Source organism: Helianthus annuus, chromosome 1, assembly GCF_002127325.2.
Source record: "Helianthus annuus cultivar XRQ/B chromosome 1, HanXRQr2.0-SUNRISE, whole genome shotgun sequence".
Taxonomy (NCBI): domain Eukaryota; kingdom Viridiplantae; phylum Streptophyta; class Magnoliopsida; order Asterales; family Asteraceae; genus Helianthus; species Helianthus annuus.
Window position 1 is genome coordinate 2,597,717 of NC_035433.2, and position 20,512 is coordinate 2,618,228.

The 20,512-nt window shown below is 43.1% G+C and overlaps 1 protein-coding gene across 1 annotated transcript; it reads right to left on the minus strand.

Annotated features, from left to right (window-relative positions):
• Positions 1–127: 127 nt before the first annotated feature.
• Positions 128–19,502, minus strand: LOC110899388 (universal stress protein PHOS34). The gene is made up of 4 exons (XM_035977860.1): positions 19,012–19,502; positions 18,827–18,921; positions 1,169–1,290; positions 128–461 (listed from the first exon to the last, which is right to left on the minus strand). Exons 1-4 carry the CDS (start codon positions 19,205–19,207, stop codon positions 368–370), a joined length of 507 nt encoding a protein of 168 aa, XP_035833753.1. The 5' UTR covers positions 19,208–19,502; the 3' UTR covers positions 128–367.
• Between the last annotated feature and the right edge of the window lie 1,010 nt (positions 19,503–20,512).

Here is a 20,512-nt window from a genome sequence, read left to right on the forward strand (position 1 = left end):
AGCTGGGTTTGAGTTTTTACTCGTATTTTTTTTGACTGACCCTTCGACATCAGTCAATAACTTAGCTGTTTCTTGAAATATTGCCTACAATTGTCACTTTAAAAAGACTAGTTACCAATATCATTGCTTGCTCTCCACAAGATCCAAATCATATTGGCATCATTTTTTATACAACTAAAAATGGATTAATCCATAATATGATCATACATTTCTGATAAACACACACACAAATATATTGCAACAAAGATCAAAGTAGTTTCAAATTGCAGGCAGTTGACACAAGCCAATCATGTCTTAACCTTCTAAAGCCAAGACTAGGAAGAATATAAATAGTGAAAACAATCATCGTCGCTTACTCGGGTTAAAGCTAACCAGAGTGTTTGGTCTTCGGCTTCTTCACAATCATCACGGTGCAGTGCGCATGATGAGTAACATAGTCACTTACACTCCCCAAAACCGCCCTACATAAAGAATTTTGTGTGGTGTTTAAATATGTACATAATTTCCAAACATAAGTAATTTGAAGTGGCAATTCCTGATATGACCGTAGTAGGACACAATCGTATATAAACCTGTGTTCGTGTTGACCTAACTAAATGGATCGTGTTCGGGTTGACCTGTTTAAATTTTAAGGAAAAATTACAAGTTTTGTCCTTTATCTTTATACCACTTTTCAGGCGGTGTCCTTTTTAACGAATGTTGACAGGCGGTGTCCTTTACTAGGTATTTTGTTGCAAGTTTAGTCCTTTAGACCCAACTTAGTTAAAAAACTTTGTTAATTGTTGACAGGCGGTGTCCTTTACTAGGTATTTTGTTGCAAGTTTAGTCCTTTACACCCAACAATTAACAGGGTCTTTTAACTGGGTTGGATGTAAAGGACTAAACTTGCAACAAAATACCTAGTAAAGGACACCGCCTGTCAACATTCGTTAAAAAGGACACTGCCTGAAAAGTGGTATAAAGATAAAGGACAAAACTTGTAATTTTTCCAAATTTTAATTATACAGGTCAAACCGCCAACCAGATTGACTAGTATAGATAAATGAGCTAAACGGGTCGTGTTTGGGTTATAGAATTTGGAACTCGAATCATTAGGTTTTCCTGTCAAGTAATTGAATAAAGGTTTGATCGGATAATGTGAAGCTCTATTAACAAAAATGATGAATACCTTTTGATTGCTCCATAACCATGGCTACCAACCACCAACATAGTAGCATGGTGCCTGTCTACAGCTTCACATAGAACATTCCTAGCATCACCTTCCACAACTTCAACAAGCACATCATCCACCTACATAGAGAAAGGATCTTTCATAACCAACCCAAACAAGTGCACGTGATTAAAGCGATAAATAAACAAATAAACGAAACATTTCAACACCAAATAGCCAAGATTCTCAAATGCATATGGTGCTAACCCGGAGATATTTGAACTCGACCCCAGAGATTTTTGAACTTAGAAAAGATTAAATCTATATACATATTAATTGGCAAAATAAAGTGAAAAGCAAAAACATGAGTATCGATCCGATTAAAAAAATTTATTGAAAGGTATAACCTTTTCGCGTACATGTTTACCTCATTTTACCTCTTAGTTATAGGGATGTTCATCGGTTCGGTTTATGGTTTATTTGGTTTTCAAAATTTTGTACCCCAAACCAAAAACCAAACCAAACCAAATTAGGAATATGCTAACAGAATCAAACCAAATTCAATTCGGTTTGGTTTCGGTTAGAAACCAAATAAACCAATTTAAACCAAATTTAATCAAATTGTACCTAAGTACCTTTTTTCCTAATTTATATTTATGTTTGTGCTCCAACTTCTGAACATCAAGTCAACAACTAATTTAAACCTAACAATATATAAATAAAAGAAAGTTTCATAGCAAAATAAAACAAACACATCCATAAAATAGTCGTACATATAACCACAAAGTTAAAACTTCAAAACATCGATCATAGAAACTATAAATAGTCAACAAGTCTAATGCCACAAAATATAAATAATCGTCAAACATTTAGTATTTTGGGCTAATAAATTGTATATCGTTTAATAAATATTATTGTTTTTATTTAATAGTTAATTAAATTAACAGTTTTTTGGTTATCCAAATTAACCGAATAAACCAAATAAAAAAATATGTGGAACCAAAAACCATATTCACAGTTCGGTTTCAGTTAGAAACCAAACCACATACCGAATTTGTTATTCGGATCGGTTTATTCGGTTACTGTTTAAAAGTGGTCTATGGTATTGTTGATGCAACAAACACGGGACCAAGGATGGTAGCTAAGCTGGTTAGGCAAAAGGGCTGAAGGGTTCAGTTTTGCCTAACGCAGGTCGCGGGGTCCCTCCACGTTTGCAAAACGTGGAAGGAGGTTCACTAGTATGTTCTTGTTATTTGCTTTGAGGTTCCTTCTTCGAGGCCAGCTCGAATCCAGAAAAGAAAGCAAATAGAATGAATGAGATGAATCTGATGAAGAGTTATTTGGGAGTGACAAAGAACTCTTTGAATGACTAGAGATTAAGGAATCTCTGTGCTCATTGGAATGTCTTTGAAGTGTTCAGGAGCTGTCCTCTTATAGTGGAAGACTCCTCCTGAAATGGCATAAACTATACTAGCGAGACCTGTTTGCATATGGAGGGTTTCCCCTTTTGGGGTTGAAGGCTTTGGACCCCTGGTTAATAGAGTGTGCCTGTGCAGACCTGCTCTGACTTTGTGAGTTGGTGAGCATGGGTTGGTGAGACTAGTCCTTGGACATGACTGATTACTGTTTCTCGATTTCCTCATTTTACAGCTTTTCATCCGATGAACCTTTCAACCTTTTAAGCTCTTTGCATATTAATCATTTTGTTTATCCTTGGGCTACCCCCGTCGTCAGCCCCCCAAGTCAGAGGTTTTTGGGGTAGTATACTCAAAGACTTCTGACTTTTATGCATGTCTTTTAAAGGCTTCAAGGGTTCGTTGCTTGGAGGCTTGAAAGGTTTGAGGCAGTTACTTTTTTGAATTTTGAATTTGAAACGATTTGACAGTTGATTTGATTGACATGTGTCAGGCGGCGGTTTTGCAGGTACCATTTATTTACCTTTATTACCCCTACTTTATCATCATATTTATTTTGTGTTTAGAAAATTTCTTCACTTTACTCTCAATCATTCATAGTTTCCTTCCTCAGGTTAGTTTCTCTCCTTCATTTTCGTTTTTGCTTTGTTCAATCATGGGTGCCCTTAAGGATTTAGCGAGGTCATTTTCTCGAATGACACAAGAGGAAGTAGACCTGTTTTGCCTTGAATATGGTATTGATAAAAAAGTTTAATCCAACCGCCCCTTCTTGCGATGTTTCTATTGACAAACCGATTCCTGGTTCGATTGCTTTGTATTGTCGCCATTTTCAATGGTCCAATCTTCGTTACCCTTTTTCGTTTTTTGTTCTAAACTTGCTTGAGTATTACCGAGTGTCTTTTGGGCAAGTTCATCCAAAAGGAATGGCTAGGGTTTTGCACTTTGAAGTGCTCTGTCGTGCTCTTGGCTATGATCCCTCTCTGTTGCTTTTCCGGAGGTTTTTTCGTTTAGCCAAAAATGGCGATTGGTCTACTTTTGAAACGACAAAGGTTGATACTTGTCTCATTTCATCCATGGTTACAACCCTTGGATCCTGGAAGGATCAGTTTTTCTGGGTTTCTGATTCTATCATTCCTTTCAAAATGGTATGGAGGCGTCCGGATGCTGTTCTCAATGATCCGGAGCCTTCTGAGTCTGAATTGAATGATGCCTTTCTTTCAGCCATTCGGGGGTGCCCTTCGAGGGTTCGTCCCTTTCCCGAACATTTGTTAGTGCTTTTAGGGGTTAGTAATATTTGGGCAAAAGCCGATCGGGATCCGGTGTTAATGAGAAATGGTCTTGGTATGCATTTTCCCCCTTTATGCCTTTTTACTTTACTTTGTTTGTGACTTATTTTTCTTTACTTGTTTTTTGCCAGTTATGTCTGCTTTGGACTTTATCAAAAGTGACGACACGTCTGATGTTGTTTTTGAGGATGCCCCGACTGTTCCGGGTGAGAATGTTGTGGTGAGAACTTCCGAGCAAAGGTTTGAGGGCACGGGTTATGCTAATGTTGCCAATGTTAAGGGTTTTACCAAGTTTACTGCCCCCAAGTCTTCAAGTCGCCGATCTTCTCGTCGTTTGCTGAAAGCTGGGCCTCAATCCACTTCCACTGAGCCAGTGGATTTGACTGTGGATTTGACTGATGATATTGAGGTTTCAGAGGATCAGGTTGAAGCGGGTGTTGAACAAGATAAGGAGTTGGTTGTTTATGGCAAGAAGGTTCGAGGTAAGAAGGTTATTCCTGTTCAAGAATCTTCAAGCAGGGACGCTGGAGGGTTGGACCCTGAAGGTGTTTATGTGCCTGCTTGGCAAGTGAAGAATGATGATACCTTTAAGGATGCTGCCGTTTGTGAGGATGCTCTTAGTCATCTTGCTCCTCCCTCTGTTCGTGAAACCATTGCTGAGATGGACGATGACTTTATGTTATCTCGCATGGTTTTAACCACTTGTAACCTTGCTTCCATGCTTCCCCAAGGGATTACTCGCTTTCGCCAAAGGATGCGGGAGTATGAGGATTTTTCTAAAAAGAAGGACAAGATGAAATCCTCCCTAGCATCAATGAAGAAGGAAGTGGCAGGGTTTGCAGAGAAGGAGGCAGCGTGGAAGAAGGAGGTTGATGGTTTGAAGAAGATGCATGATATTGAGATGGGTGACCTGAGGAAGAGCTTTGAAGCAAACTTGTTGAAGTTGAAGGCTGATCGAGAGGCCTTGTCCATCCAGCAGCAGGCTTTTCGTGAAGAAAAGGAGGGGTTGAAAGCTTCAGTTGGTCAGGTGACTGCGGACAATCAATGGTTGATCGAGCATGGTTTCCAGCAGGTGGTTACTTACCTTTTGCATTCCAAGGAATTTAACTCTGCCCTTGGTGATGTTTACACAAAGCTGCTGAACCTGGGGAAGCATCAAGGCCTTACTGCTGGCTATAAACTTCATGAATCTGGACAACCTTTGGAGAAGTCACCCATGTTTCGCCCCGAGGCTTCTGATATCTTCAAGGCCTCTGTTGAGCAGATGGAGAGGCTAACCTACCCTTACATTCATGAGGTATCCTCTTGCTTTGGTAAGCCTTTGTCTGTTTTACAGGGATTGAAGCCTGAGGGGTTGAATGAGAAAGTTTGTGCTGAGGTTTTGGATTCCTTGTCAAGGAAGAGGTCATACTCTGGGGATAGTGATGATACCCTCTCGAGTTTGCCTGAGGCTTCAAAGGATGCTGGTTTAGAGACCTCCGCGGTAGGTGGTGAAGAAGGGGCTAAGATGAAGAAGACTAAGAAAGCCAAGAAGTCTAAAGTTGAAGGTTCCAAGCCTTCTATTAACTGATATTTATTCGTAGCTTTCTTAGCAAACACTTTTATGTCTGTAATGGTTTAAACAATGTTAGGTTTTTGGGAACCCTTAAGGTTCCTGTGGTTGGTTGGGCCTGTATGGCCATTTGAACACTAGTTTTATTTGCAAGTCACTAGGGCTTGCTTTGACTATTTTCTGAAGGTCTTTTATGGCCTTCCTAACTATAACATGATGGTTGTTGTTTGTGTTATTTTTGTTTGCTCTAGTTGCTTGGTTTGTCTTGTGAGGTTTCAACCCTTCAGGCTTTTTGTGTAGTTGTTAATGGGTTGAAGCCTTTAACCTTTCAAGCTTGTTTTCTGTTGGCTTGAAATTTGGGTAACTTTTGGTTTGGTTTGCATGGTTAGTTGATAAGTTCGTTTATCTTTTGTCCCTTGTTTTTATTTTCTTGCCTTGTCTTTGTTTACTTTGTCTTTATGTTTTTTACACTTTAAAGGGTTCAGTGCTGCAGTCACTTTGCCTTAGTGGTTATCATCAAGACGTAGTATCTATCCTATTCTTCATTTCGTTGTAATTTGTTTGATTTCGTAAGTCTATTTATTGAGTACACTTTTTAGACTTAAGGAACGATTGGTGTAGGCTGTTCGAACCTGTCTATGAGACATTGTTGTTTTTCTTTGATGAGTCTCATGGAGTTGTATTGATCTAGGAACTCACCCCTTATATAGGTCCATTCAACCCTTGAACCTATTGAGCGATATGGCCTGGGAGCTCATCCCCTTACATGGCCCTTGCCATGGAGTTTTTTTCCAAGGTTCTCAACCTGATATTAGGATAGAAAGACAAGTTTGATAAAGTAACTTCATTCATTCAAGCAACATCTGCTTTTACAAAAGGTTTTTGTTTTGCTACAAACCAAACTTTCTAAACATAGAATTTTCTCAAGGTTTTTCCGTTCCAGTGCCTTGGGAGCCTTTTGCCTTCCAGATCTCCCAGCTTGTAGGACCCTCCTTTGTGTGCTTCGAGGATGGTGTATGGACCTTCCCATTTCGGGCCTAGTTTCCCTTGATTTTCTTTTTTGCTTACTTCGTTGTTTCTGAGGACTAGATCCCCTGGCCTGAATCGTTCGTTCTTGACCTTCTTGTTGTAATAGCTTTCCATCCTTTGCTTGTATTTGGCTTCTTGTATTGTTGCTTGATCCCGTGCCTCCTCTAGGAGTTGTAAGTTCAACATAGTCTCTTGTGTGTTTACTTCGGGATCCATGTTGACAATTCGTTGGGTTACAACTCCTATTTCAGCGGGGATTACGGCTTCGGATCCGAATACCAAGCTGTAAGGTGTCTTTCTGTGACTTGCTTTTTCTGTTGTTCTGATTGCCCATAGAACGCTAGGCAATTCTTCCAGCCAATTACTTTCATATCTCCCCAATCTTGTTTTGATGCCTTCCACTATGCTTCTGTTGGTCCTTTCAACCTGACCATTTGACTGCGGGTAAGCCACTGAGCTGAAGATTTGGTTGATCCTGTACTCCTTGCTCCAAAGGCTGAAGGGTTTCTCAGCGAATTGTTTCCCATTATCGGTGACAATTACCCCTGGCAGCCCATAGCGGCATATAATATTCTCCCATACAAAGTCTATGATTTGCTTTCTGTGATTTTGGCAAGGGGTTTGACCTCTGGCCATTTGCTGAAGTAGTCAATTGCTACCAACAGGAATTTTACTCCCCCTTTGCTTGGAGGGAATGGTCCAAAAATGTCCATTCCCCACTTATGGAATGGCCATGCTGAGGTTATGGGGACCAAGTCATGCTTGGGACTTTTTGGTATTGGGGAGTGGATTTGACAGGCATCACATTTCTTCAATTGCTCGACGGTGTCACGATGCATTGAAGGCCAGAAATATCCCAAGTTCATGAGTTTTGCAACCACCGACCTAGCTCCAAAATGAGCTCCGCATATTCCTTCATGCACTTCCTTAACCAAATACTTGCTTTGTTCGGGGCCTACACACCTTAGCAATGGTGCAAGGTAACCTTTTTTATAGAGAGTTTCTCCTTGCAACACATATTGTCTTGCTTTGATCTTGACCCTTTCAGCTTCCGTTTGATCATTGGGCAGTTCATTGTTTTGAAGGAATTTTTTGATAGGAGTCATCCAATTTGGATCTTCCTCGGTGACCACATCTTGTACTTCCAATTCATCAATCGACCGGGCCTTCAACACTTCAACCAACACCTTTTTTGTGAGGTGGGCGAATGTGAGAGATGCCAATTTGCTCAAGGCATCGGCCTTTTTGTTTTGGGATCTCGGAATCTGTTTAATGTTGCATGCCTGGAAGGTGTTTATTAACTCCTTAGATTTTTCTTTGTATTTTCTCATGTTTGGCTCCTTGGCGACATAGCTGTCATTAACTTGGCTTGATACTAGTAGTGAATCAGTGAACACTTCAAGCTTTTTGACTTTCATTTCTTTGGCTAGCCGGAGACCAGCGATCAGTGCTTCGTATTCAGCCTCGTTATTGGTGGTCTGAAAGTTGAAACGAAGAGCATATGTGAATTCTAGCCCCTCAGGGTTGATTAGGATTACACCAGCTTCTGACCCTTCAACACTTGAAGCCCCATCGGTGAATAGTTTCCAGGCTTCAGGGTTGGAGGGTTCAATGGTTGTGGTATTTACTTCTTCAGTCTTTTGGCTTGGGACTTCGACCAGGAAGTCAGCCAGGACCTGAGCTTTGATTGCTTTTCGTGGGACATAGGTGATGTTATGTTCACCTAGTTCCACTGCCCATTTTGCCAATCTACCTGAGTTTTCAGGTTTTTCAAGCACATTCTTGACAGGTTGGTCAGTGACCACTTGTATAGGATGTGCTTGGAAGTATCTTCTAAGCCTTCTGGCTGTTTGGACCAAGGCTAGGGCGAGTTTTTCAAGGGGAGGATATTTGGTTTCAGCTAGTTTTAGAGTTTTGCTGAAAAAATAAACGGGTACCTGAGCCTTGTCTCTTTCAATAGTGAGAACTGCACTGATGGCTTCGTCGGCAACTGAAAGGTACACCGATATGAGCTCCCCAGTTTCTGGTGCTGCAATATCTGGTAGTGAAGCAAGGTGCTGCTTCATTTGATTGAAGGCTTCCTCAGCTTCATCGGTCCATTTGAAATCTCTTTTATCGGAGCAATTCTTGAGCGTCTTGTAGAATGGTAGAGACCTTTCTGCCAGTTTTGAGGTAAAACGCTTCAAGGCTGCAAGCTTCCCGTTCAAGCTTTCAACCTCCTTCTTGGTTCTTGGTGGTTTAGCTTCAAGGACAGCTTTTACCTTGTTAGGGTTGGCTTTGATACTTTGCTTTCCAACGATGTGGCCTAGGAATTTTCCTTTATCAAACCCAAACGAGCATTTTTCCGGGTTAAGCTTCATGTTAATCTTTCTAAGGTTGTTGAAGGTTTCTTGGATATCGTCAAGCATTTGGTATTCCGTTTTGCTTTTGATCACTAGGTCATCGACATATGCTTCCATGTTTCTACCGATTTGGCTTTCAAAGGCCTTGTCGACGAGTCGTTGATAGGTGGCACCCGCATTTTTGAGGCCAAAAGGCATCTTTTGGTAACAAAAAATGCCCTTGTCGGTGTGGAAGGCTGTCTTTTCTTCATCCTCCTTCTTCATGAGGATTTGGTGATAACCTTTGTATGCATCGAGAAAACACTTAAACGGATACCCCGTGAGAGAATCAACCTTGAGATCGATTTTCGGGAGAGGGTAGCAATCCTTGGGACAAGCCTTGTTAAGATCTTTGAAATCTATGCACATTCTCCAAGAGTTGTCGGGTTTTCTGACCATAACAGGATTTGCAATCCATGATTGGTACTTGACCTCTCGGAGGATGCCAGCTGATACGAGTTTTTCGACCTCCTGGCAAGCTGCCAGGCTTCTCTCGGGTGCCAAGCTTCTTTTCTTTTGAACCACCGGCTTTACATTGGGTGGTATCCTTAGTTCGTGTTCAGCAATGCTTCGAGGGATCCCAGTCATATCTTGGGAGACCAGGCGAATACATCGCTGTGATGTTTCAGCAGTTTTTCAAGGTATGAAAGGGTCTCTTGAGAAAGGTTGGGGTTGACCCTTATTCGTTGCTCGGGGTATTTAGGGTTGATGACTAACCCTTGCTTGTTTTTCTCACCGCCCGAACTTTCCCCTTCGATTAGATAAGCTTCCTGAGAGGGTTGAAGGGTTGCAATTCCTCTTTCAGTGGGAAATTTGACAGTGCCATGGCCAACGGACACTGCCATGTAGAATGCACATTGTCCGGGCCTCCCTATAATTACGTCATAGTTGGAAGGGATGTTGATAACCACGAAGGTTAGTGATCGGGTTCTTTCCTTTGATCCCTCCTTAAGACAGACATCAAGGGTTATTTGCCTCAAAGGCTTCAGGGTTACATCAGCGATGCCCTTTATGGAGGTCCCGGAGGGTTGAAGCCTTGAACGCTCCTCGTTGCTTAGTTGATTGAAAAACTTCTCGAACATGATTTCAGTGGCTGCTCCCGTGTCTATGTATGCTTTGCATGTTTGTAAGGTACGCACGATGGCTTCAACCACAAGGGGACCAGGGAGTGGGTCCTTCCTTGTTGGGGGGAAGCAGACACACTGAAGCTCCCAATCCTCCAACCGTCGCTTCTTGTAAGGGACCTTTTCGTCAGAATATACCATGTTTACTTCCTTCCCTTTGCCTTCAGCCATTTTGTCTCGAACCCCTTTTACCAAATGGGCGAGTTCTCCTGACTTAACAGCCTCTTCAATTCTCTTTTTCAATTGGAAGCAGTCATTGGTGTGGTGTCCCTTTTCTTCATGGAATTCACAGAACTGAGAGGAGTTCTCATTTTTTCGACTCTTGGGAAGAGGTCTGGGAGGTCTAAAGTTTTGCTTGACTTCTTCCGTCGCCAGGATTTTTTGAGGGGTTTTGGTGAGGGGAGTGAAACTCATTCCTTTATCTCTGCTTGAAGGGTTTCGCCCTTCAACCCTTCGAGGGTCTGAACCCTTTGAGCGTCTGTCGTAAGAGTTAAAGTTTCCTCTCTTTCTGGCTGGGCGCCTTTTTCTTTGTTCTTTGATATCCACAGCTTCCTCTCCCCGAATGTGAGCCTCGACTCTTTCAAGGGCTTCTTCCAGGGTTTTGGGCAGAGATTTATTGAAATCTCGTGTGAGATACTTGGAGGTTATGGCGTTCATAAAACCGGCAACCCTCATTTTCTCATCAGCCCCCACATAGGTTAGCCCTTCCTTCTTGTATCGTTCAATGAATGCCCGTAGGCTTTCATCATCGCGTTGTTTTATCTGAAAGATCACTGTTGCGTCTTTAACGTACCTCCTTTGTTGGGAGAAGTTTGCCAGAAAGCCTCTGCTGAGATCGTCGAAGCTTCGAATGCTTTGAGCAGATAGGTCGTTGAACCAGATTCTAGCGGACCCAACAAGAGTCTGCATGAACATTAGGCAGCATTCAGCGTTCGTCCATTTTTCTATTCGAGCAGCTCCAGTGAAGATCTGAAGATGATCTTCGGGATCTTCAGTCCCATCATACGTTCTGATGTGAGCTGGCATCTTGATTTTAGACTGAAAATCATAATCAGCTATCTGTCTAGAAAAGCATGAAAGGTTACTTGGCTTGTAAGGTTTAGCCAGATCTTCTTCATGTCTCGTACCTACGTTGTTGTTATTGCCATGGTTTCCCTGGGTGGCAAGCACTTGATTGATAAAGTGTTGCCAGGGGAAGTTGGCCATCATCTGAGACATCATGTTGGGTATGAAATTGAAACCTTGAAGGCTTCCCGGACCAACTGAGCAACTTACCCCAAGAGGGGTGCTGGCAACGGCACTTCGTGCTAAAGGGAGCACAGATAGGGTTTGCTCCCATGTGGTAGTTAGAGAAGTGAGACAACTGGTCACCGGGGATTGTAGGAGTTGGTCGAGTGTTAACTCGTGTCCCAGAGGAGTACCACTAACAGTTGGTTGGGAAGAGAGAATAGGATGAACAGTGGGGTTTGTCACAGTGGACAGATAAGGGTGAAGGTTTGAAGGGTTGCTGGGACCGGCTTCACTTCTTGTAACGAAGGGTGGTAGAGGTGGCCCAGGAGACAACGTTGGCTCAGGTTCGTCGTAATCTAGACGAATCCTTACACCTTTTTCCCTTTCTCTGTTCACATGTTGGTTAAGAAGTGATCTTAGCTCAAGGAAGTTATTAGCGACCCCCTCGGGGGTAAGTTCAACACGTGCCGGAGTGTCTGACACACCAACGTTGGGAGACGGAGCTCCAGATCTGGATGGGGTTGGTGTGTTAAAGGTAAGAAACTCGGGTGTACTCCCCGGAGTTGAAAAAGGCGTTGTTATTGTTGTGTGAGCTTGACCACTTCCCGGGGTAGAGGTGTTAGGGATCTGGTTTACCTCTCCCGGAGATCCACTTTCTGACATGGTGGTTTTGAATGAAAGGAGCTACACGTACCAGGTCTCTTTTGAGGAGAAACAGCGGCGTAGCCCCACGGTGGGCGCCAACTTGTTGATTCAACAAACACGGGACCAAGGATGGTAGCTAAGCTGGTTAGGCAAAAGGGCTGAAGGGTTCAGTTTTGCCTAACGCAGGTCGCGGGGTCCCTCCACGTTTGCAAAACGTGGAAGGAGGTTCACTAGTATGTTCTTGTTATTTGCTTTGAGGTTCCTTCTTCGAGGCCAGCTCGAATCCAGAAAAGAAAGCAAATAGAATGAATGAGATGAATCTGATGAAGAGTTATTTGGGAGTGACAAAGAACTCTTTGAATGACTAGAGATTAAGGAATCTCTGTGCTCATTGGAATGTCTTTGAAGTGTTCAGGAGCTGTCCTCTTATAGTGGAAGACTCCTCCTGAAATGGCATAAACTATACTAGCGAGACCTGTTTGCATATGGAGGGTTTCCCCTTTTGGGGTTGAAGGCTTTGGACCCCTGGTTAATAGAGTGTGCCTGTGCAGACCTGCTCTGACTTTGTGAGTTGGTGAGCATGGGTTGGTGAGACTAGTCCTTGGACATGACTGATTACTGTTTCTCGATTTCCTCATTTTACAGCTTTTCATCCGATGAACCTTTCAACCTTTTAAGCTCTTTGCATATTAATCATTTTGTTTATCCTTGGGCTACCCCCGTCGTCAGGTATTATTGATTTGATGATCTTGACAATACAATACAATCCCATTATATAGGGAATGAATACAGAATAATTCTGGAAATAAACTCTATACAAATCAAGTCTAAATATACGATAATGCTAAGATCCTCCCGCAGTTTGATCGGGCGCGGAGCAAACGGTTAAACTGGATCTGAATGACTGGAACAACTCTCGAGATAATCCTTTAGTGAAGATGTCGGCGTACTGAGCTGAGGACGGAACATGAAGAACCCGTATATGCCCCACACGAACCTTTCACGTAAAAAATGTATATCAATCTCAACATGTTTCATTCGTTGATGTTGAACAGGTTTATTCGAGAGATAAACGGCAGAGACGTTGTCACAATAGACCACCGAGGCGCGCTGTAATGGAACATTAAGCTCGAGAAGCAAATTACGTAACCATGTTGCTTTAGCGACCGCATTAGCTACTCCGCGATACTCAGCCTCAGCACTCGAACGGGAGACAATGGGCTGACGTTTAGAAGACCACGAAAGAAGATTATCACCCAAGAAGACGCAATAGCCACTGGTGGAACGACGTGAATCAGGACAACCGCCCCAATCGGCATCAGAGTAGGCGACAAGTGAATGTACAGCAGACTTGATTATCCGAATCCCATATGAAATCGTGCCCTGTAAGTAACGTATGATACGTTTCATAAAATAAATGCGGATCACGTGGCTCATGCATGAACAAACACACCTGTTGAATAGCGTATGAGATATCGGGTCTGGTAAACGTCAAATATTGTAGAGCACCGGCTAAGCTTCTGTATAAAGTGGGGTCGTGGAAAAGAGCCCCGTCAGTAGCGCTAAGTTTGCACGACAAGTCCACAGGAGTAACACAGGGTTTACACGAAGACATGTTAGCTCGGTCAATAATATCCTTTACATACTGCGACTGGGAGAGAAACAAGCCACTGTTTTGATGTGTTACTTTAATGCCCAAAAAATGATGTAGCCGTCCCAAGTCTGTCATGGCAAACTCTCGTGAGAGTGAAGTAATAATTTCCTTTAAAAGAGCATCCGTGGATGCGGTGAGAATAATATCGTCCACGTGTAGCAATAAATACGCGACGTGAGGGCCCTTGTTGTAAATGAACAAGGAAGTATCGCATACACTGCTTTGAAACCCTTGTGATAGAATGTAAGTAGCAAAACGAGTGTACCAAGCTCGAGGGGCCTGTTTCAAACCGTATAAAGACTTCTTAAGTCGACACACAAAGTTCGGGCACCGTCTGTCCACAAAACCCGGGGGCTGATGCATAAATACCGTCTCCTGCAAATGCCCATGTAGAAAAGCATTCTTGACATCCAACTGATGGATTGGCCAAGAACGCGAAACGGCCAAAGATAAAACCGTACGTATAGTAGCCGGTTTAACAACCGGACTGAATGTGTCCTCACAATCAATCCCAACAGTCTGAGACTTACCGTTAACCACCAAACGCGCCTTATAGCGTTCTAAGGACCCGTCCAACTTATACTTATGGCGAAAAAGCCACATACAACGAATGATGGGTCGGTCAGTCGGACGTGGAACCAAATTCCATGTTCCATTTTCCTGCAATGCATTAAACTCAGCCTGCATGGAGTGTGTCCAATTAGGATCTGAGAAGGCTTTGGCATATGTAGTGGGTATAGGTGAGATGGTGGACGTGTGAAGGTTGAGTGGCGGATGAGGTTTTAGCGAGCCAGTTTTGGACCGAGTCGACATTGGGTGAACATTAGAGGATTGGGAATGCGGGTTGGTGGGAGCCGATAAGGGGACGGTGGGGGCTGCTGGTAAAGGGTTGGTGGGTTGGGCTGGATTTGGTTGGGCCGAAGAGGAAGTGGGCTGCAAAGTTGGAAACCCGGGTGGGGCCGAAGGGCAGCGGGGCTGTGAAAGGGCAGCCGAGGATGGTTGGGTTTGTGGTTGCGAACGGGGTCGACGGGAATAGGTAATAGGCTGGGTCGGTTTAGGTGGTTGTGGAGGGTCGGGATGTGGGGCGGGCTGTGGTGAGGTGGGGATAATTGGGTTGGGTGAAAACGTAAAGGTTGGAGGCAATTGGTCATCGAGAAATTGGTAAGAAGTGGCCGAAGAGGGAATGGTGTATAGGAAGGTAGTCTCGTCAAATGTAACGTGACGAGAAATATGAACCTTACCCGTGGTGGGATTGAAGCAACGGTATCCACGAAAATCCGGTGGATAACCAAGGAAGATGCAACGAATGGCTCGGGTATGAAGTTTGTGGTGTTGAGTGGCCGACGTGTTTGGGTAACAGGCACACCCGAACGCTCGTAAGTGATCATATGTGGGGTGGCGAAGGTAAAGGGCAAAAGTTGGGGTAAAAAAGTTTAAGCGTTTAGTAGGTAGGATGTTGTGGAGGTATGTGGCAGTGTGGAGAGCTTCCACCCAAAAAGAGGGAGGAAGGTTGGCGTGAATAAGGAGGGCACGTATGATGTCGTTTAAGCGACGAATCATACGTTCCGCACGACCGTTTTGGGACGAAGTTTGGGGACAAGAAAAACGGAAAAGTAGACCGTTTTGTTGAGCAAAAGTTTTAAATGCATTGTTATCGAATTCGCCTCCCAAATCACACTGAAAGGTTTTGATAAGACGGTTAAATTGGGTGTGGATAAGACGATGAAATTTTACAAATGTTGGAAACGTTTCAGATTTAAATTTCAAAGGATAAACCCAAACAAAGTGTGAAAAATTATCAATAAGAACCATGTAATATTTATAGCCGGTTTTGCTCGGAACTGGTGAAGTCCACAAATCACAGTGAATAATGTCAAATGGTGCAAAAGTGTACGTATTTGAAGCATAAAAAGGCAAACGTTTACTATTCGAAAGTTGACAAGAGTTGCAAAACTTAGACCGATGGTCTTTATTACATGGAAAATTGAAAGTATGACTTAAAACATCTAAAACTTGGGCTCCTGGATGGCCGAGACGGTCATGCCAAGGTGCGGAAGTAGTGGTGAGGAAACAAGCAGCAGGCGGCAGTTGCGGTGCAGTGAATGGATATAAGTTCCCAGTGCTATTGTGGCGGGAGAGAATTTTTCCATTGCGAAGGTCCTTCAAAGAAAAACCAAACGGATCAAATTCAATGGAAACCCAATTATCACGTGTAAAACTTCTAACGGAAATAAGGTTTTTAATGATGTGGGGGCTGTATAGGATATTAGGTAAGATGTAGGTTCGGTTTGGAAGGGTCTAAAAGCCGGTCCCAGATTTAAGAATTGGAATACACGCGCCATTACCGACCAAAAGTTTATTGCATGCACTAGATGAAGAGGGGATTTGAATCATACCTGGGTTTTGAGTAGCATGTGCCTCGGCACCGGTGTCCATGTACCCGGCAGGGTCTTGAGCTTGCATTTGCATGGCTGAGAAAGCAGCACTTAAGTCAGACGGGCACAAGGCAGTGAAGCCGTAAGGGGCAGTAGGTGTCGATGGCGGCGGGCCTGCAAGGCCGGTGTACTGGGCCGATGGCTGTTCCGCGGGGATGTTGGGCTGGGTTGGATATTCGTAACCAGTGAACTGCGATTGGCCCGAGGGCTGTTTGGACTGTGGGCTCGGCTGCCAGGCGGGCTGGGTGGGGTATGGGCAGGGTGGTGTGGCCCACCAGGCCCAGTTGGGGTAGGACTGCATTTGCTGAACCCAACCGGATGGTGCACGGGCTGACCCGCGTCCTCTTCCTCCTCGACTGGACCGACCCCTACCCCTCCCCCGTCCCCGTGAAGAATACTGATGTTGATACGGGTTTGGGTTCGGGTTGGGGTGGCTGTTCTGCGGCTGCTGTGAAGATGATGAAGACGCCTGATTCGGTTGTTGGGTAACGAGAACAGAAGAAGCCGCGGACTGCCGAGCGTCCATCCGAATAACTTCATCTTGTAACATCGTGCGAGCCGTGTCCCAGTCAGCGTTGTTTTGATGAATAAGCGAGGCCGTGGTATCATATTCTTGTGGGAGTCCACGAACTAGTTGAAGGACGAGCCGAGATTCGGTGATAGGTTGATCCACATCTTCGAGTTGGTTGGCAAGATCACTAAGGCGCTGACAATAGTCATCAATGGACGAACAGTGTGCAAGGGTGAGGTTGCAAAACTGAGTTTCCAAGGCGGCTGCACGTGCCTTCTTGTTGCTAAGAAAAGTCTTTTCAAGCTTGAGCCATGCAGCCCTAGCCGTAGAGACTTGTCCCAGCAAACGGGGAAGAAGGTTGTCGGACACGGTGCTCAGAATCCATTGAAGGACTAGAGCATCGAGTTCGACCCAGAGAGGGTATTCGGGTTCAGTATCTTTGGGTGGGTCTGTGCCATCGATGTGAGCCAGCACCTTGTATGCAGTAGCGTGTAAACGGAATAGTTTTACCCAGGAGGTGTAGGTGACGGTTTTGCCATCCAGGGTGCGTATTTTGGATTGAATATTGGTTACCGAATACGCGGGGTGAAGGGTTACAGGTTTTGCGGCCGTAGCCGAGGATTCGGGATGTTCCATATATCTCCTGGCATGATCGGAATCGAAGTCGAACAGGAGAGGGATGAGGACGGCGGCGGCGATTAGGGTTAGAGAGCCGTAGCTCTGATACCATAAAAATGATCTATGGTATTATTGATTTGATGATCTTGACAATACAATACAATCCCATTATATAGGGAATGAATACAGAATAATTATGGAAATAAACTCTATACAAATCAAGTCTAAATATACGATAATGCTAAGACTGTTATGGTTCAGTTTACGGTTTTTATTTGGTTTCGGCTTTTTTCTGAACACCCCTACTTAGTTATGTCACGACTCAAACCGAAGATTCGAATGTCCAGTTAAAAAGTGAGTGGCGCACACAAGCGACGATGTCTAAAACCGATGCACGAAGCGCAGAAGCGGCGGGCTTTTCGTACCTGAGGCGCAAGCTAATTATATATATAAAGGGGCTGTTTGGCAACATCTGAATGGTTAAGTGCTGAACCAATAAAAGCTCTGAACTATTAAGTGTTGAACCAGTAAGAGCTTTGAACTAGGGGTGCAAACGAGCTGAGCGGCTCGCGAGCTACTCGAGATCGGCTCGAGAAAAAGCTCGAAACGAGCCAAGCCTTATCGAGCCCAAGCCGAGCTTGAGCCTCAAAACAAAGCTTGTTTGTTTATCGAGCCCGAGCTCGAGCTCGAGCCTCGCATGGGAATCTCGTTAGGCTCGTCGAGCCTTATCAAGCCTTAGTGTAAACGGGCCGAGTCGAGCCAAGCTTATTTAAACTTCTTTACAACCCGACGTCGAACCTAAAAATAAGCTTATTTAGTAAACGAGCTCGAGCCCGAGCTTCACTTATCGAGCTTGCGAGCCTAAAAAGTCTATTATTTATATTATTTTTATTTAATATACTAATTAATAGATAATAAACGACCCGAACCCGAGCCCGAGCCGAGCTCGAGCTTGAGAAAATACAAACGAGCCGAGCTCGAGCTTTGAAAACAAAGCTCGAATCGAGCCGAGCCCAAGCCCGAGCTCTCATAAGTTAATCGAGCTCGAGCTCGAGCTTGGTTGAGCTCGGGCTCGGCTCGTTTGCACCCCTACAGTTTGAACCATTAAGAGTTAGTATAAAGCTTAACCGTTCAGAGGCAAATATCTGACCAATTCAGATTAGAGGTCAAAACCATTCAGATTCAGTATAATGCTTAACCATTCAGAGGCAATTGTCTAAACCATTCAGACATTTGCTCGTGAAACAAACAGTCTGAACCATTAAGTACTGAACGAGTAAGACGTCTGAACCATTAAGAGCCCCATTAAGAGGTAAACAAACAGCCCCTAAGGCTTTTGTATGATTTAACTTGCATGTACAAGCCAAAAAACTCAACGTACAACAGCTGGATGGATAAAAACGCCTCGGGTACGAGAGGCGCGTGCCTCAGGCCAATAAAGACCAGAAAAATCCCCCAAAAGCATGCTTTTTTGGCGCTTCTTGTAATTACTCTAGACTCTGAGCGAAAAAGCCCCAGGTTGTGAGCCTTATTGCGTCTGGCGCTTAAGCGTGCCTAAGGCGCGCTTTAAAAACACAGCTACCTTTGGCCTAAGCTTCTACAAATCGACGAACGTAATGGACATACAAAAACCTGATGATAGTCTACACACAAGGACCGTTTTAACCTAGGTTTTGTTCACAATCTCACAATTTTGATACCAAATTCAATTTCAATCAGCATGATAGATTCAGAATCGAAATCGGAAGCATCCAAAAAACGAAAAACAAGTGTAGGGAACAAAAGAAACCACGAACCGATTTCGAATGACAGAGCTCCTTCGCCTTTTCCGCTACTCTCGCAGCGATCTTCTTCAAATCCGAATCAACAAACGGATACACATCAGCCGCACCTGAACACATACAGCAAAATCTAAGCACACACAATCAACACAAAAACTGAATAATAATAATAAAGTAGAAATTATGATTAACTGATTTACCAGGACCGGCGAAACCTACAGCGGAAGTAGGGGAAGGTTTGGAATGAACAACGATTAGCTTGAAGGGAGTGTTGGGAGCAGAAGGTGCTAGAAAGTGATCCAGAGTCCATTCAAGTGCGTAAAAACTGTGATCGCTGTCATCGATTCCCACGATCATCACCGGTTTCTTTTCTGTTTCTGTTTCCGTGTTCGCCATTGATTTTGCTTCTTCGTTTGCAGTATGTGTAGTAGTTGACGATGAATATATGTATAAATAAAATTATAATGTGTATATACGCACACCGGAATTCTAGAACAAGCAAGAGGAAACTTATTCCAGAAAAAGACGAAAAAGGAAAAACAAATAATTAAACGAAGACTAACGCCGTTAGTTGAAAATGAGAGTAGGACCCAGACGACACTTTCAGTGGAGATCCGTGATACGTACGTAGATCCACCAGAGAGTTCGTTTGGAAATTGGATACGGACACGGGATTCAAGTCGTGCACATTAAGCACTTGGTATATACAGTTTAAAAGAATAATAATGTTGCGTATGGCTTTCTATTTTATCTGAGGTAGTTTTAGTAATTTTATAAAAAAAAAACATCAAGTTAATTATAAGAAAACCTTATAGCTCATCAATAAATAAAAAGGTAAAAATAACATCGAACGAAAAACAGACGTAAAATCGTAGAATCACGCACATCTGTTGTGGCATGTTAATTCGAAGAAATTAGACTGAAATGTAAAACATAGAAAAAAGAACCTGTCAAGTAGGGAAAGATAGACGCGTTGCGACGAATCTGCCAAACGGGAAAAATAAACGAAAAAACGTTGAACCTCACACGCACGTTGCGGCGTGTTAACTCGCAAAAATTAATTAGAAACGTAAAACGGAAAATTTGCAAAAGATGAAAAGTATTGGAGATCAAAGGTGTAAATAAAAAAGTGTTAGAGTTAAATTGCAAAAGATGAAAAATATTGGGGATCAAGTTGAAAATAAAAAAAATGTTAGTATTAAATTGCAAAAGATGAAAAATATTGAGTTAAAAGTAAAAAATAAAAATAAAAGGGTTAAAATGCAAAGGACGAAATCTTTGGGTTAAAAATGAAAAATTAACTTTTTTTTTTTTTTTTGAAAAACTCCTTATGCTTAGAGTACAACTTCATAAAACACCAAATATTATTTATTTATAGTTTGAAAATATTCTTACTTACTAAGAAATATTAATAAATTTAAAAAACCCTACGTCCCTAACCGAACTTTTATAATCTTCTATCTTTGGCCATCTTGGGACAACCTTCCATAGTTCCATTCATCCCTTTTAAACATGTCTTAAAGTAATAAAAACACAACACATTAAGACATGTTTAAGCGTGAGTTATGTCCACAGACCTTGACTAGATTGTTTGACGTTAGTGTTTTGGGGTGAATTGGACGAACATATTAACCATGAGGAATGAAGCAATACCATAGGTTTTGATGATGATCACAAATCGTAGTGTTGATTGACAAGACT

Excerpts from the sequence above, each read along its gene's own strand:
- LOC110899388 (XM_035977860.1), bottom strand. The coding sequence starts at position 19,207 with ATGGCGAACACGGAAACAGAAACAGAAAAGAAACCGGTGATGATCGTG. Across the intron at positions 1,291-18,826 it reads AGCTCTGTCATTCGAAATCG|GTGGATGATGTGCTTGTTGA; the intron begins GTTCGTGGTTTC and ends TTCTCTATGTAG. Across the intron at positions 462-1,168 it reads GGTTATGGAGCAATCAAAAG|GGCGGTTTTGGGGAGTGTAA; the intron begins GTATTCATCATT and ends TTCTTTATGTAG.